General features: G+C 36.7%; 1 protein-coding gene across 1 annotated transcript; it reads right to left on the bottom strand.

The window, feature by feature from the left end:
• Nucleotides 1-10356: 10356 nt before the first annotated feature.
• Nucleotides 10357-12146, bottom strand: LOC100673533 (olfactory receptor 52E2-like). Its single transcript, XM_003421543.3, is given in 1 exon segment — nt 10357-12146. A coding segment is annotated over 1 exon segment (1044 nt). The 5' UTR covers nt 11841-12146; the 3' UTR covers nt 10357-10796.
• Between the last annotated feature and the right edge of the window lie 6584 nt (nt 12147-18730).

Raw genomic sequence — 18730 nt, 5'->3', positions numbered from 1 at the left:
GGAATAAAAAGAGAACTCCAGCTTTTGTCTAAAGGATTAAAAGCAAATATATGTAAGTCTGAGGAAGGAGGAGAGGTCTTTGAAAGGGTAAATGAAATAAGGACATACTGATTAATGGAAAAGATGCTTTTTTGTTCATTTCATTCATTTAGTTGGTGAGAATAGAAACTTTGGAGTTTAAGTCTCAAGGTGGAGAACCAGTGGATATGATTATTTTGACAGTGAACATGAACTATATTCATAACACCCAGGGATCTAAGCCTTGCCTCTTTCCCTTTTGGCACCAGGTATTTCCCCATTCTCGTCTTCCTTCTTTTGTTGCATCTCCTTCCCTTCATTTACCACCTTGTTGTTGTTGTTCTTCTTCTCTGCCTCTTTCTTAATCCCTCCTTCCCAAAATTTTCTGCTCTATTGGACTTTCATGTATTTGTTCCCTTTTTTCTCTCTAGCTTCCTACCTTCATTTATGATTTTATTTCATACACTTTTAAAGTATAAAAAACTATGTAGTAGTTGATTTCCTGTGTAACTTGATTGAGTTACTAGATCATCTGATTTGATAAAAAAAATTTTCCATTATGATCTAAGTGCCCAAAATGAGGAACTCTCCACAAGAGTCATGGCGGTCACATGGAACAAAATACCAATACAGACAAAGATCAATATTGAAGAGCTATATCAGGAGGATTTTGATACAAGAAGATAAAAGTAAAGGCAAGAGACCTGAGGACTAAGCAGAATGTTGTTAGGTGCTGTCGAGTGTATTCCGACTCATAGTGACCTTATGTACAACAGAACGAAACACTGCCTGGTCCTGTGCCGTCCTCACAATCCTTGTTATGCTTGATGCCATTGTTGCAGCCACTGTGTCAATCCATCTCATTGAAGGTCTTCATCTTTTTCACTGACCCTCTACTTTATCAGCATGATGTCCTTCTCCAGGGACTGATCCCTCCTGATAACATGTCCAAAGTATGTGAGATGAAATCTCCCCATCCTTGCTTCTAAGGAGCATTCTGATTATACTTTTACAAGACATATTTGTTAGCACTTTTGGCAGTCCATGGTGTATTCAATATTCTTCACCAATACCACAATTCAAAAACATCAATTCTTCTTCAGTCTTCCTTATTCATTGTCCAGCTTTCACATGCATATGAAGAGACTAAAACCACCATAGCTGGGGTCAGGCACACTTTAGTCTTCAGGGTGACATCTTTTTTTTTTTTTTAACATTTTAAAGAGGTCTCTAGTTGCAGATTTGATCAATGCAATGCATTATTCTTTGATTTCTTGACTGCTGCCTACATGTGTGTTTTTGTAGATCCAGGTAAAATGAAATCCTTGACAATGTCAATCTCTTCTCTGTTTACCATAATGTTGTTTATTGGTCCAATCATGAGAATTTTTGTTTTCTTGGAGTGAAGGTGTAACCTATACTGAAGACTGTGGTCTTTGATCTTCATCAGCAAGTGCTTCATGTCCTCTTCACTTTCAGCAAGCAAGGTTGAGTCATTTGCATAACGTGGGTTGTTAATGAGTCTTCCTCCAATCTTGATACCTTGTTCTTCTTCATATAGTCTAGATTCTTGGATTGGTTGCTCAGCATACAGACTGAATAAGTATAGTGAAAGGATACAACTCTGATACACACCTTTCCTGACTTTAAACCAAGCAGTATCCCCCTGCTGTTTGAACAACTGCCTCTTGATCTATGTTCCTCATGAGCACAATTAAGTGTTCTGGAACTCCCATTCTCCACAATGTTATCAATAATTTGTTATGATCCACACAATTGAATGCCTTTGCACAGTCAGTAAAACACAGGTAAACATCTTTCTGATAGTCCCTGCTTTCAGTGAGGGTCCATATGACAGAATGTTAAGAGATAACTATTACAGCATAAAAAGTTCTCCTATTCTGGTTTTCCTCTTACTTTTGTGACCACTTTTTTTCAGTTTTCTTTAGATGCTTCTCTTCATCTACACTCCTTTCCTTCATGGTTTGATATTCCCAAGTTCAATCTTTGTAACTCCAGCTACATTCTCACAGACATCGAAGTTCCGCATATACAAACGTAAACATCCACTCCACTAAAAAAAAAAAAAAAAACAGTTTCTTACATGATTTATAGAGGCATTATTGATTTAGAAGTCAGTTCTGGATGTGCTTTTGTTCATATCAATTATCAATTTGATTTGAAACAGCATTTCAGAATATTTGTCCATAAATAAGGAATGGAAAAAGAACTGCAGGGTTTGTCTAGTCATTTTTAAAATAATTTCTCAGTTGCCTGGTGTTATTTGTACACTTTGGTTGAGAATTAACTTGCCTCCCCAAATTGGCTGTAGGTTTCTTAAGAAAACATAGAATCTATGAAGTGAAGTATGTTGACAAGCAAATACATACAAATCTATGAAATATTCCTGGGTCTGAATAGGGAGAGGTTAGTTCTGTTAACAGAGTAAATCACCACCCATGGAAGCATCATACATAAGTTACTGATTTATGTAGGTTCTATAACAGGACTTTCATGAAGGGAAAATATTGCGAGGATTATAAGACAGGTTTGATAAAACCTTGTGTTTATATATCCACATGTAGGTTAGAGCACTATCATTAATAAAGAGGGTGAAATGGGGACCAAGGATGGTCAAGGGGAATAGATGAGGTCGTGTATCACTTTTTCATGGCAAAGCATTTGGTATTTAATCTGCAATAATTAGGTCTGTATCATTGTAAATTGTTTCAACTGTGATCTAGGGTCAAATTGTATTTGTTGTGAGAAGAGATAATAGAAACCAAAAGTTTAATACTGAATCTGACACATAAGCTCAACTTAAAATGCAAAATATCATTATTTTCATGATCTCAGAATCCATGCTTCTTTTGGTTGAAGATTATTGCTTTTACATTATTCCCATATAATTGGAAAATTATTTTCTGTTTTATTTTTAGTTAAAACTATATGTAAGTAGATGTTCTACTGTCCTGTGAAGTACCATGATGCCCTTTAAAGACTGATGGTCAGGGGTGAAAGAGAGGTGGCCAAATATTTATATGAAACCAGGACGATCTTAAATCTGTGATTAATAAAAAAAAGAAATAAATCATTTGAAATTAGGTAATAACAAATGCTTCTAAAACAATCATTGTGTATCAGACACTGTTCCAAACACTACATATATTAACTGAAATAACTTTCATAACAATCCTATGATTTAGGTGCTATTTTGATTCTTGTTTAACAGTTGGGGAAACTTAGGGACAGAGACATTAAGCACTTTGCCCAAGGTCACATAACTACTAATATGTTGGACTTGGATTTCACACCAGGCTGTGTGGTTCCACAGTTTGTGTTTTACAACTATGCTATAATGTAGAAATATGTATGATATTTTAAAAATTACTCTAAAATATTTTATTTGCATTGGAAATTTTACATGACTCAGTGTTAAGTAAAGAATGTTATAAAGTTATATACAGTATGCAAAATATCAAGAAAAATAATACTTTTGCAATTAAATTGATGAGATAGTAAATTATTTATACCCAGATAACGACATTTGTTTTTTATATATTACTGATTTTATAGAATGTCTACTGCTGAGAATATGTAATCTTTATTATTACAAAATATCACTAAGCCACAAAAAATTAAGAAGAAAAAAACACTAAAAGAAAATAAAACTGAATATCTAATGTTTCATTATAGCTTTCTTTCCACATCTGTCTGGTCTCTTTTAAACTTCACTTATACAATAAAGACTGTTAATGCCAAGGTACCTAAATACACATGACACCTTTTATTTTCATTATGAATTGTTAATAATTACTATTTTATTTCTAATTTACTAATAAAAATAAAACGTGGAGCAATCCTTAAATTCATATTAAAAAAATAAAAACTATCATATAATCTCATTAACTCTACCTTCAAAACAGAGCCAAGAATCTGAGTATTTTCATCCACTACTCTCTGGCAAATGTTGTCCAAGCCATCATCACTTCTTGCCAGCCTTTCTGAAATAGCCTATTACTTGATTTCCCTGTGCTTATCTTGCTTCATCTATCCCCGTACTCTATTCTCAAAACAGCAACCACAGTCATCCTTTTCAAACATAAGTCGTATAATGCCATTGTTCTCCACTCTCAACCTTCCAATGGAAAACCATCTATTTGCAGTAAATTCTCATCTGTTTATTGCAACTGGCTCTCCTTATTTCTCTGATTTCTTCTCCTGTTGTAACTCTTCCCTGTATTCATCCTACTCCATTCCACACAGAACTCCTGCTGTTCTTTGGACATAGTAGTTATGGTCCATGAATAAGGAAGACCGAAGAAGAATTACTGCCTTTGAATTGTGGTATTGGCAAAGAATATTGAATATATACCATGGACTGCCAAAAGAATGAACAAATCTGTCTTGGAAGAAGTATAACCAGAATGCTCCTTGGAAACAAGGATGGCAAGACTGCATCTCACATACTTAGGACATGTTGTCAGGAGGGATCAGTCCCTGGAGAAGGACATCATGTTTGGTAAGGCAGAGGGTCATCCTAATAGAGGAAGACCCTAGATGAGATGGATTGATACAGTGGCTGCAACAATGGGCTCATGTACAGCAACAATTGTGAGGATGGTGCAGGACCAGGCAGCGTTTTGTTTTGTTGTGCATAGGGTTGCTATGAATCGGAACCGACCGTCGGCATCTAACAACAGCAACAACCGTTATGCTCCTGTCTCAATACGTTTTCACTAGCTATCCCCTGGAATGCTCTTCCATAGTTTATCCATGTGGCTTGCTCCTTAAACTCATATCATTTCTCAAATGTGACTTTCTCAGTGAAGCTTTTCTTGATTACTCTATTAAAATCTAAATCCTCACCCTCTTTTATGGATTGAATTGTATCCATCCAAAATATATGTTGAATTCCTGACCTTCTGACCTTTGTACCTTTGGGTATGATCCTGTTCCAAAATACAGTTTTACTCGTGTTATGTTAAGGAGGGAATGCCAGCATAAGGTGGATCTTAAACTTAATCACTTCTGAGATATTTCCTGCCTGTGTTAAGTAAACTTGAAATGTTTAAATATCGGGAACACATTCCAAAATTGATGAAATTATTAGACATCGAAAGCTCAGTCATGAGAATTTGCTGTAGAGAGTATGAACAAATATAGGAAGGACCAAAACAAAGAAGACATCCACTGTGCTAAAGGTCTCCTGCACTTAACTTTCACATATTTTTCAAATCATGACAGTCTCTTCTCCTGTTTTTTTCTCTGTTATCCATTACTACATAATTTTATTTTTCCAAGATCTGTCATTTTTATCTATACTTTTCATTACATATATTCTATGATACATGACATTTTTTTCTAATCCTAAGGTTTGAATGCAGTCAATTGTGCTAGATTACTGAGTTTCTCATGGCACTTTTTTCTTCCTCTCTTAATATAATCAAGATGTTTTAATCAGTCAATTTTCCAAACAGTTTAATGCTGAGAATACAATGATGATTAGACCAGTTCCCCTGATCTCAAGGAATTTATGTAGTTTCAAATTATTTTGCTAAAATGTAACATAGCAAAGGTGCAATGGATGTGATTGCAAACATTTGGAGAATGGTGAGTAAATTAATTCAGCTGAGGTACAGGGTAGACAATCAAAGAAGCTGAGCATTTGACCTGGGTTGGGAAGGATGTCTAGGTTTCAACTTAGGCTAAAACAATGTTCCACGGTGAGTGAAAATATGAGGGAACAGGAATTATGACAGCTCTGGTTATGTTTGAAGTGCAGCCAACCCTCGGGGTCCCGCACCAGTCGGTTCCGCACCCACGCAGATTAGAAAATATTCTGAAATAAAAAGTTCCAAAGAGCAAAGCTTGAATTTGCCATGCTGTGAGCACTACACTGAATCCACATGAATGAAGTCATGTATAGACATACCCTGCTGTAGCCTCCTCTTATTTCACAGATCCTCAATCTCCAGCACTTTTCTTTGAGCATTGTTCACCTAAGTCTCACTCATTTGCTACTTGAGTCGTGTGCACCCTTAGTTTAGTGCAAATTGCTAGAAGAAGTTTCAGGCTAGTAAGAGGTGGCTAGCTAGTTATATGTAAAGTTCTACAGCTTCAAGAAATTCAAGAACTTCAAGATCACAGCATGAGCCTTTCCAGAGAGCTCAAGAAACTCAGAGAAAAGAAAGGCTATCTTCCACAGCAAGTCTTCAATTGTGATGAAACAACTATTTACATAACATTTACCTTGTAGTGAGCATTATAAGTAATACAGAGATGATCTGAAGTATATGGGATGATGTGTGTAGGTTATATGCCATTTTATACAAGAGACTTTAGTATCCACAGTCCTGGAACCAATCCCCTGAGGAAACTGAGGGACAACAGTATTTCATTTATTGAATGATATCTTTAGAAAAGGTTTCAGGAGGTAATAAAACTGATTAAGAGGAGAAATGACGCTTGCCATGGTAAAGAATGTAAGCTTTTCATCATAATAAAGCGTTGTATCACCTCTTGTGTAGCCAAATTACTTAACCTTTCTGAGTTTATATTTTTTCATTTCATATATCAGGATAATAACAGTAACCATTAGAGTTGTTCAAATGTTTTTTAATATACTTATTGCACAACACATACTATAGTACATGCTACATTAAAAAAAAAACACCAAAAACTAATGTTTTTTTATTTACCATAAATTTTGAGACAGCTAAAAAAAAAAATTTTTTTTTTTTAATGTTCTGAGACATCTCCATAAAACAGCATTTTCTTCACTTCAAGCCTTCACATACTCTTTCATTTTTCCACATTCGATTCAACAATTAACAGTTTTACTATATTATGCCTACCATCAAGTACAGTTTTAAGAATATTTCAGTCCTGCCTCAGTCATACAACTGCAAAGAACTAGAATCTTCCAAGAACCTAGATGAGCAGATTCTTCTCCAAATCTCCAGATGAGAGCCCAGGCCAGTTGATACCTTGATTCTGGCTATAGGAGACCCTAAGCAGAGAGCCCAGAGCTTCTGGACTTCTCACCTATATAACTGTGGGGTACTAATGGCTGTTTTATTTTTTGTTTGTTTGTTTCATTTTGTTTTTTTAAACTCTGGGGTTGTGGTAATTTGTTATCATGCCGCAATAGAAAACTAATACAGCTGTGGCCTTTTCACCTCTTATGCTTTCTATGGGACATAGTTCCTGAGTTATTGTAAGTACTCAACAAATGTTTGTCCATGGAATATTAGATTACTTCTTCAATTTCTGTACTTACCCTTCAAGAAAAGCCTTCTTTTCATTATTTGTTATGGATCTTACTGATGAAACTTTAGGTTTGCAAAAACTCAAAGAAACATATTTCTGTATCATTATCTAGAGACACTACTGCTGGTTTCCTCTGTATATTCAGATTTTTAAATAAGCCAGTTCAAAGGTACCTTGATATAATTCCTGATATACCTCACACTATCTAGTATATCTAAATTTTTTATCTAGTATATCTAAATTATATGTAAGTAAAGTTTCAATTCTAAAGTTAAAAAAATAAAAGAATATTTCAGTCCTGTACAAGAGATTAAATTAATTAACTTTATTGTAATGTTTTTATTATGCTGCTCATTATATTACCATACCACGACCTGTCTGCCATTTTGTTGTTCTGTGGTGGCTTGCCTCTGGCTATCGTGCTGAAACCTATACCACTGGTATTTTAAATACCGGCAGGGTCACCCCTGATGGTTTCAGTAGAGCTTCCAGGCTAAGACAGGTTAGGAAAGAACACCTTAGTCATCTACTTTGGAAAATGCTCATTGCTGTCGAGTTGATTGTGACTCATAGAAACCCTATAGGACGGAGTAGAACTGTTCCATAAGGTTTCCAAGAAGCGCCTGGTGGATTTGAACTGCCTACAATTTAGTTAGCAGCCGAACTCTTAATCACTATGCCACCATGGTTTCTGCTTTAGAAAATAGTCAATAAAAACCCTATGGATCACAGCAGATATATAGTGCTGGAAGATGAGACCTCTTGGTTGGAAGGCACTCAAAATACACAGTGGCTAAAACAATGGCCCTGAGCATACCAATGATTGTGAAGATGATGCAGGACCAGGCAACATTTTGTTCTGTTGTACATAAGATTACCATGAGTCAGGGACAGCTCAGGCAATTAATAACAACAACATACTAATGAGCAATGCAGAAGGGGAAAATCATGGTGTGATAGCAATCCATGATGTTTCAGTTCAGAAACACTTCATAAGTTATGAGACTAGTAAATATAGATAGTTGTGATGCTGATTTGATAGAAGAAGATAATTTAATGATGGTGAAATAGATAAGTGACATAAGTTTTTACACCAAGAAAAAACTAGAAACCAAGCTAAAAGTCTCTGAAGGCAAACAGGAATAAAAGCATTAAATAATCACAGAGTCAAGTTATAGGAGAACAGTAACACAGAGAGTTAAGTCTAGCAAGTAGGATACCATTATCTCTAGGGGAAATGGACAATTACAAAAGAGCAAGTTGAGAGGATGAAAGGCTGAGCAGAAATTTGTACAGAGTTATTGGACAGGGGTGATTAAAATTGGAAATCAGCATCTGGGAAACAACCCAGGTGTTGGACCTGAGCCCTGCCGGGCTAAACCACAGGAGTAAGGAAGATGCCAAATGGTTCAGCCCCTACAGAGGCTGAAGTGATTCAGGAAACCTGAGTCCTCTAGTCTTCTACAAGAAAGCAAGAATGAAGATGTTTTGAAGGAATATGACATTCCTCTAAGTCTCAAAGAACGTCTGTATTTTTAATATACCATATCTAGAACAACCTAAAAAATCCAGTTATACAATGAGACAATAATAATAATAATAATATATCAAAAAGAGAAAACATAAGCAATAGATTTATATGCACAGGTCATATGTATAACAGAGAAAACAGATTTTTAAAATGTATGTATTTAAATTACAGAAAATAAAATATTAAAATTATTGGCAGAGATTTGGAACTATGGTAAAATAAAGGATTTAGGAAAATATCTCAGAATAAAACAGGTTGGTTTAACCACATATTAGACACAGGTTAAGTGAGAATTAGGAAAATAGAATATGCGTTATAAAACATGTACCTAGAGTTTCAGATACAAAAGGGTGGGAATTTTAAAATGTTGATAGAGTAATGGAGAGAATGAAATCTATCTGTGAACTTGTAAGTCAAATAGGAAAACACATAGAAAATGGAATGGGGGAATATTTATGGAAAAAATGACTAAGCATTTAGTGAAACTTTCAAAAGAAATTAAGTAAAATATTCTATAAGGAATAAAAACTTAAAAAAGAAAAATACAAATAAATCCACACCACAAAAGATATTATAAATGCAAACAAAGGGAAAAGATATATTATCTTTAAAACAGCAACGTTAAAATTGACACCTGACACCTCACCAAAAAAAGGAAAGCCAGAATGCAAGAAAATAATATTTTCAAAGTTCTTAAAGAAAGGACAAACCAAAAATCTAAGTTAGGATTCTATAACATCAAAATGACTTTAAAATAAAGATGAAATAAAGCCATTTTTAGGCAAACAAAATTTATTACCAGCAAAATAATATCAAAGGAAGTATCAAAGTTTATTTCTCAGGCATGAGTAAGATTGTTACAAGATAGGAGTTTAGAGATCAGGGAGGAATGAGTAACAATGGAGAAGTAAATACGCACAACCGTTGAAATGAGCACTGACTATATAAAACAATAACTATAATGTGTTTAAGGTATAAACTTTATAAGAAGCAAAATGCTCCACCAATATTATATGTAAGAAAGTGGGTAAATGGGCTAAAATTGTTCTAAGATCCTTTCTTCACCCAAAGGGGTAATACTACTAATTTATATTAGACGTTGTTTGTTTGACAAGTTATGTGGGGATCTCTATGACAGTGGCTAAAATAAGTGTAAAATGATGTATAAAATCAAAGCAAAGGGGTATGCTGTAGTAACAATAAGAAAATAATCCTAAAATGGAAAATCATCGTTGTGACAATGGCTCACAGGTCATGTGGGTGTAACAGACTGTAAATATATAAGGTAAGATATTAGATAGAAAACACGAGTAACTATCTTAAATGTACATAAGTAGTCTATTTTTAAAAGTAAAAAAAAAATTTTTAAAGTAGCACATTTAAAAGACAAAAACTGTCAGATTGCCTTAAATAGGAATTCAATGCTGCTTTATTTTTTTGTAAGGGGAGGCAAATAAAATATAATTATATAAAAAATGCTAAAAGGAAAATATGGATGTTTATAAGTTAAGATGGCTGATCAATTTTAAACTCTGTAAATTCAACAAAATCAGGAAAGCAACATAGTCACCATTGTATTCCTACTATACTGCACTTCTGAAAAAAAAGAGACACTTTAAAAATGATCTTAATTATATTGGGAGAAGAAAAAAAGCTCCACGAAAAACCAATTAATCTAGCAACAATGTGTCCATTCAAATCTGTTGATATCAAAACATCAAAAAGGCATTGAAACGAATAAAATGGTCAAATAAAAGGAATAGAATATGGTCAAGAGAATGTAGCAAAAGTAATAAGAAAAGTAGTTGGAAATACAGATGGGAATTTGGTGCATTGAAATACTTATAGAAGGCAGCAATCATAAATACCCACTGAATATGTTTCTATAACAAATCATTTCTCTGCCTAAAGTTCCATAAAAGTGCATACCGAATCTCATCCATATCGAATAATACTCCTCGTGTTTTCCTTTTTTCTACATTAATATTTTCTTCACATGGTCATAAATCTGCTTGGTTCTGACTCCATAGATAACAGGATTGAGCATCGGTGGCACTATGACATAGAGATTGGCCAGAAGTATGTGGATACAGTGGGGGACATTCTGGCCAAAACGATGTGTCATAAAGGAAAACAGGGCTGGTGTATAGAAGGCAAGAATTACAAAAACATGTGAACCACACGTTCTGAGAGACTTGAGGCGGGCTTCATGGGAAGGTAGATGGAAAACAGCACTGAGTATTTGGACATAGGAAATAGTAATGGTTATGATGTCAAACAGGAGATTACAAATGGCACATAAACCATAAATAATATTGATCTTGATACTGGCACAAGACAAGCGAGCAAGACCCATGTGTTCACAATAGGTGTGGGGGATGATGTGATTCCCACAGAAGGGCAATCGTATAATAAGAAATATAAATGGAAACACAAAAACAAATGACCTCACTAATATGCCAAGACCAATGACAGAAACAACCTTGTTAGTGAGAATGGTGCTATATCAGAGTGGGTTGCAGATGGCCACATGGCGGTCATAAGCCATTGCCAAGAGAAGTGCTGATTCCATAACTGTGAAGTTGTGGATAAAAAACATCTGGGTGAGGCAGGCATTAAAAATGATCTCTCTAAGGTTGAACCAGAAGATACCGAGCATCTTAGGGACGGTAGCTGTGGAGAGGCCCAAGTCAATGGTGGCCAACATGGCTAGGAAGTAGAACATGGGCTGATGGAGGCTGTTCTCAGCCCGGATCACAAACAGAATGGTGATGTTCCCTAAGAGTGCAATCATGTACACAGCACAGAAGGGAAAGCCGATCCAGATGGGGAGCGTTTCCATTCCTGGGATTCCCAGCAGCAGGAAAGACGAGGGGTGGAATTGAGTGTCATTGATAGGCAACATTCTATATGGTAATGGATAAGTTTCAGTTGTCAGAAATGTGTGCTCACCCAGTCTGCAAGGCACCAGATATAATCCTGCAGTGTCGGAGACGTAAAGATAACATAATAACATCATAAAATTATGTACATTCTCTTCTGCAGACAATTCTATCAACTTGAAATTTATTATGTACAGAGCACTAGCTATGAGTGAAATCTCAAGGATAAGGCCCTAAAGAAAGTTGTATAGTGAATTAAAATAAAATGTTCTACACGGTACTTTCAATTTTGCTAGCATCCTCTTCTCTGTTAGTTTAATAAAAAAGTCTTATCACTGATACTACACAAAAATTTTTCCTGAACATTCCATTCTTTAGTTACCTTCTCTAATCACCAACATCATCACTAACAAAATCCCTTTTAAATTTTGAACAACTTGATATTCTCCTATCCCCTAAATATAAAACCAAAAAAAAAAAAAGAATACCCTTTGCTGTCAAGTCAATTCCAACTCATAGGAACCCTATGGCACAGAGTAGAACTGCCCCATAGAGCTTCCAAGGAGCGCCTGGTAGATTTGAACTGCCGACCATTTGGTTAGCAGCCATAGCAGTTGACCACTACGCCACCAGGGTCTTAAATATAAAGGTGGCCATTATTTTCGGTTGATTGAATAACAGTACACAGGGATTAACATACAAGACGTATAATAAATATTCAATAAATGTGCAGGCTGGTAAAAATTTATACCAAAATGTTAAAAATCATTTTAAATAATTAAAATTGGTCCTCTTTTAATATTTGATCATTACAGAATACCACAACCCATTTGTCACTTTCTTGTACCTTGATGGCTTGTGTGTTGCTATGATGCCGGAAGCTGTACCACCAATATTTCAAGTACCAGCAGGGTTACTCAAGATGGATAAGTTTCAGAAGAGTTTCCAAACTAAGACTAGGAAGAAAGGCCTGTTAGTATACTTCTGAAAAGTAGCCAAATAAGCCCTGGGTCTCACGACACAATATTGTCTAGTATAGTACTGGAAGATGAATCCACTGTGTTAGAAGACACTCAAAACACATAGTAGCTGAAACAGTGGACTTGAATATGCCAACTACCTTGAAGATGGTGCAGGACTGGGCAACATTATGTTCTGTTAGACATGGGATCACCGTAAGTCAGAGCTGACTTGAGGGCAACAACAACAAATTAGTAGTCTCAAAGCCTGATTCTAGAACTCAGAGCTTTCCAAATATTCATATAGGCTATTAGGAAAATAAAGGAGCCCTGAGGTCTTTATCAGAATGCATTGTATATTTGGGGACCTGGTATTTGCCACTGTGCCAAACATTCACGGAAATGATTCTGATTATACAAATATTCACTATGTTCAAACAGGGAATTGCATTTTATTTATTTTAATGAAATTTAATGAGATAATTACATATGGAGTTATGAGAAATGATACAGAAACATCCCTTGTAATTATAATCACGTTTTCATAAAGCTACTACAACTTAAATACTTCTAAAATTTAATTTCTTACCGTGCCTTTGACAAACCCAATCCTAAATTTAATTTTACTTTTGCTGTTGTCTGTCTAAACAAACATCATTACCATTCAATGAATTGTACAATTCAGACATATGAAAATCGTCTTTTCCCTTCTCCACCCATTTGAATTGAAGCCTTTGAATTATGGTGTTGGTGAAGAATACTAAGCATACCATGGACTGCCAGAGAAAAAACAAATCTGTCTTAGAAGGAGTAGAGCCAGAATGCTCCTTAGGAGCGAGGATGATGAGACTTCCTCTCATGTGCTTTGGACATGTTACCAGGAGGGACCAGTCCCCGGAGAAGGACATCATGCTTGGAAAAGCAGAGGATCAGCAGAGAAGAGGAAAGCCTTCAACAGGATGGATTGACAATGTGGTTGCAACAATAGGCTCAAGTGTAACAACTATTGTGAGGATGTCACAGAACAGGGCAGTGTTTCATTCTGGTGAACATATGTCTCTATGAGTCGGAACCAACTTGATGGTACCGAATAACAACCATCCATTTGAAGAAAAATACTATTGATCAATAAAATAAGTACATTTGTCTCTACCCTAATGGGATTGGTTTAAACTATAGTCGTTTCTTTGGTTGATTGTTGTTTGTTGTTGGTTGATTACAGGACAGTATTTTCTAATGCTTAAGAGTCTGCAGTCAGACTAATTGTGCTGTAGCCCAGTTTCACTATTTTCTCTGTTGTCAAAGGAAAATAAATAATAGGAATTGCTTATTAGCTGTGTGACCTTTCACAAGGAAGTTAACATCTATAATCCTCAATTTCTTTATCTGTGAAATATAAATAATAGAGATATACAACCCTTTAACTAATCGTTAATGTTAAAACAGATAATCTCTTTAAAGCACTTCAAATTATATTCTGTAGACATTGTTATCCATCGTTCTTTAGACAGCAGGCAGACTGATTTTTCTAAAATGCCCACCAAATGGATTCAGGCTGAAATCCAAATGCTTTCAGTAGTATTAGGGCCCTTTCTAATTGTGACCCTCTTCATTCCCTAAGCTTCATCCTTAGTCTTCTTTTCCCAAAGCTTGCCCCTTGTCTTCTCACCTTCTCTTCCATCTCCCCTCCTCTTTACCTTTGTTCATCAACAGGACCTAATGGTGCCCAATAGGCTGAGATACAGGGAAGACTCACCAGACTGAGCACCAGGATGGAGTCCTCTCTCCGTTTTGTCTTCCTCTTCTCAGTCTTTATGAAGACACTGCTCTTTGCCTGTGAAGAGCTTTCAAAAGAAAATTCCCTAGAGCTAGTTTTGTAAAGGCCACTGACTCTGAGAATTCTAGTTTCTAATCTGGCTCTGAGTCAGGGACGGAAAGGCATTGGGGAGCTGTCAGCCAACAGCTGACCTGTGGTGCTCTGTCCCCAGTGTGTGTGTGAGAATGCATGGCATCTGAAACAAGAGCTCCAGGTAGGATCAGCCCTTCTCACCAACACTACCAGAGTTTTTCCTCCTATCCCTAAAACCTTAGGTTTTGTTGACTAGAGATTCTGATTCCCAGGGGGTGATTACATTCACCAAGAAATGCAGGAAGGGTCAGGAGGAACTTGAAGCTGTTATTAGTACCTAGTCTGATTAGGCGGAGCCCTGGTGGTCGAGTGGTTAAGCCTTTGGCTGCTAACCAAAAGATCAGCAGTTCGAATCCACCAGGTGCTGCTTGGAAACACCGTGGAGTAGTTCCACTCTGTCTTGTAGTGTCGCTATGAGTCAGAACTAGCTTTATGACAATGGGTTTTATGGGTTAGTCTGATAGGGCACTTCTTACTATTGCCACGGGGTCAATTCTGATTCATTGCGACCCATGTGTGACAGAGGATCCACGTGTTACTGGGAAAATCTATAAGATTTTCTTGCTGTAATCTCTATGGAAGCAGATTGCCAGGCCATTCTTCATGGTGCCACTGAGTAGGTCAAACCATCAAATTTTAGGTTAGTAGTTGAGTGCAAATCATCTGCACCACCGAGGGACAAAGACAAGTAAAGGATTTGCTCTACAGGTGGTGGTAATTAACCCTAATTTTCATAAGAAGCCAGAATTGCTGCTACATAAGAGGGACAGAGAGATGTATGTCTGAAATTCTGGGAAATCATTGGGATATTTCTTGATGCTTCCATGCCCAATGATTGCAGGCAATGGGCAATTGCCAACCCCACAGCCTAACTAGTGGCACCCACCATGCAAACAACCCAGACTGTTGGACTTGCCAGCTCTGGGTCACGAAAATCTAGAATGGGTAATTGAGGGGGAGGGAGATGAATAATAATAATTACTCCCTTATTACCCTATGTATGAGCAAGGAATGCAGTTTACTTCACTAAACTTCTGCCTTGATTCTTAGACTACTTTTTTTTTTTTGCTAACTTGAAGAAGACTCTATGACTAAATAGACTGGTACTCCCACTCTTGGAAAACAAGTGAGAACATCTTGTTTTCACAAAAACTTGGCCCCATGCTGTAGCATGGATTCCAATATAATGCAAAAAAAGAAAAAGTCGGTTTGAGTGGTACAAGGAATGTACTGCATAAGGAACCTCTGTCCTTGTTTTTCTGAATAGTTTTCTCACCACTTTTTTGTTCCATCTACCACTGCAGCAACCAGCACGGTATGTGCTCCATCTCACTTCACACAACTGCAACCGGAAATAGCCACACCTTTTACCTGAGCCAAGCACCTTATGTCTCACATGTCATAGCTTCTTTGTTCGTGACATCTTGGGACTACCCCCAGTGCTTAAGGGCAGTCAGGAAGTCTGGAGGAAGTCATGCCAGTGCAACTAATTCGGCCAATTGGAGGCAGGCTTGGCTGCTTAAATCACTATCTGTTTTCACCACTTTTGTCTCTATTGTACAATCATGAGAAGAACTCTCAGGTAATTGTCTCAGAAATTGAGCTATCCTTTGCACCTGTTGTGGGCTTCTTTCTAATGCCTCCTTGTCCTATGAATCAGTGTTTTTCATTTTGTTCCTAAACTTGTATACCTTAAAGGAGCCCGAGAACTCAGTTTTTATTGGTTTGCTTGTTTTTGTTTGTTTTACTTTTCCTGTGAAATGTAGGCTAAGGCATGTATTTCTTACACATGTCTTGTAAACAGATCTATTTTAAGTCCCCATGAAATAAACCAAAAAAAAAAAAAAAGTAAGTGGATCCTATCTGTCAAGGCCAGCTAAGTCTTCTCTCATAGACCTATCAATTCATCTTACAAAATTGATCACATGGATGAGTCAATTTGGCCTCTTTTTTTTATGGTGTGACCAGGTTCAGTTCTAAGTTGGGGAAAATAGGTAGTATACTCTGATGCATTTAAGTATAAGCAAGATTATTTGAACTGGATGTATGGTTTGGCTTCTTGCTTTTTTCTTGTTTTATTTGAATTTTTCAGAGTAGGTCAAGGTGAGGACTAAGGGAAAATTGGGTAAATAAATAGGAATCTGGAGAACCAATATTAAATGGTTAATATTTGGCTGCTAACTGAAAAGCTGGTGGCTGAAGTCCTCCCAGAGGCACCTTAGAAGAAAGGCATGGCAATCTACTTCCAAAACATTAGCCATTGAAAACTCTATGAAGTACAGTCATACTTAGACACAGATGGGGTCAACAGGAGTCAGAATGGACAAGAGGTAACTGGCTTTAAATAGAGAGCTACCCTCTAAACTTAAATGCACATAGGTGTGTAACACAGATTTAAGGACTACGGAGAGTCCATGAGAAAGTGACTTTTAAAAAAAAAAAAAAACTGAAGGAGGTATAAGATATAAAGGGAGACAGGATAATACTCCAGGCAGAGTACATTGTTCAATTTTGGAAAGAGTCTTGCCAATTGGGTACATTCATATACACTCAACTTTTGATATATATTGGTAGGTTATCATTTCTGGGGAGGAAGGAATAGGAAAAAGACTGTAGGGGCATACATGCCCCTGTAAATTTTTTTTTTTTTTCAGTGTTAAGTAGTGTTTGCTGAAACAAATAAAACAAACTGCAACATCAGCTTAAACTTAGTGGTGAGTACATAGGGATTGATTATATACTTTTCTGTTATTTTTGCACATTAGAAAACATCTACAAATTTAATCACAGCATTACAAATCCTTAAAATATATGGAAGAGTAAATGATTGCAATTTGAGGTTAACCATAAATGAGAAATGGGTTAGCCAGACATAAAAAGGGAGTGACAGGAAAAAAAAAAAAAAAAAGAGAGAGGCAGCAGAGTTAAGAAATTATTACCTACCCAATGCCACTTTAGTTAGTAAAATGATAGAGCTACAAGCAGAACAGAGAATTTCTGCTCAGGTGACCTTGTTCTTGAACACACATCCCTAAATGATGGTCAGGGATGGTGAGATAATGTGCTGTGTCAATCACTGTGTGCTCTAAGCAGCGTTTAAAACTCATTCATTTCAGTTGGACTCCCTGAGGAGAATTTGCATTTTCACCCCAGATATACTATATCAAAATCTACATTTTAACAAGATCCCCAGGTGATTCTTATGGATCCTCAGGTAATTCTTATAGATCCCCAGGTGATTCTTATATATCCATTATGTACAGAATGTTAAATGTACATTCTGATTCAGTATATCTGGGGCGGAAATGCAAATTCTCAACAGGGTGTCAAAACAGAATGGACAGGTTAGAAGCCCTGGCTCTAACACAGAGTGAGTAACAAAATATCCTTGGACATATCCAAGATGATCATGAAGCATCGCTCTTCTGCCTTCGTTTCCTTAATTGCTGTGGAGTTGATTCCCATTCATAATGACCATATAGAACAGAGTAGAACTGCTCCATAGATTTTCCAGGACTATAATCTTTAAGGAAGTCGACTGCCACATCTTTCTCTTGTGGAGTGAGGCTGGTGGGTTTGAAACTGTGATCATTTCAGTTAGCAGCCAAGTGCTTAACCATTGCACCACCATGACCCCTTACTTAGAAACCAGGGCTCCCTAATAGCCTTCTGTCCCTGATTGAGAGCGAGATTAGAAATCAGAATCCTCAGAGACTCTGTGACCTTTACAAAACTAGCTCTAGGGGATTTTCTTGTGAAAATTTCTCCCAGGCAAAGTGCAGTGTCCTCATAAAGACTGAGGAGAGGGAGACAAAACGGAGACAGGACACTAGCCTGGTGCTCAGTCTGGTGAGTCTTCCCTGGCTCCCAGCTCACTGGGGCACTTCTAGGGCTTGGTGACAGACAAAGGGAAAGAGAAGGGATAGAAGAGGAGAGGAAACAAGGGGCAAGCTTTGGGAAAAGAAGACAAAGGATAAAGCTTGGGGAATGAATAGGATCACAAGTAAAAAGGACCCTAACACTACTGAAAGCATTTGGATTTCAGCCTGAATCTATTTGATACACGTTTTAGAAGAAACAGTCTGTCTGCTCTCTAAAGAATGATGGATAACATAACATTTTTGTTCTAAAGATTTTAAAATATCACCAGTTTTAAAAC

This window comes from Loxodonta africana, chromosome 7 (assembly GCF_030014295.1).
Source record: "Loxodonta africana isolate mLoxAfr1 chromosome 7, mLoxAfr1.hap2, whole genome shotgun sequence".
In the NCBI taxonomy this organism is placed as follows: domain Eukaryota; kingdom Metazoa; phylum Chordata; class Mammalia; order Proboscidea; family Elephantidae; genus Loxodonta; species Loxodonta africana.
The sequence above is the reverse complement of the archived record's forward strand: the minus strand, read 5'-3'. Positions and strand labels throughout refer to the sequence as shown.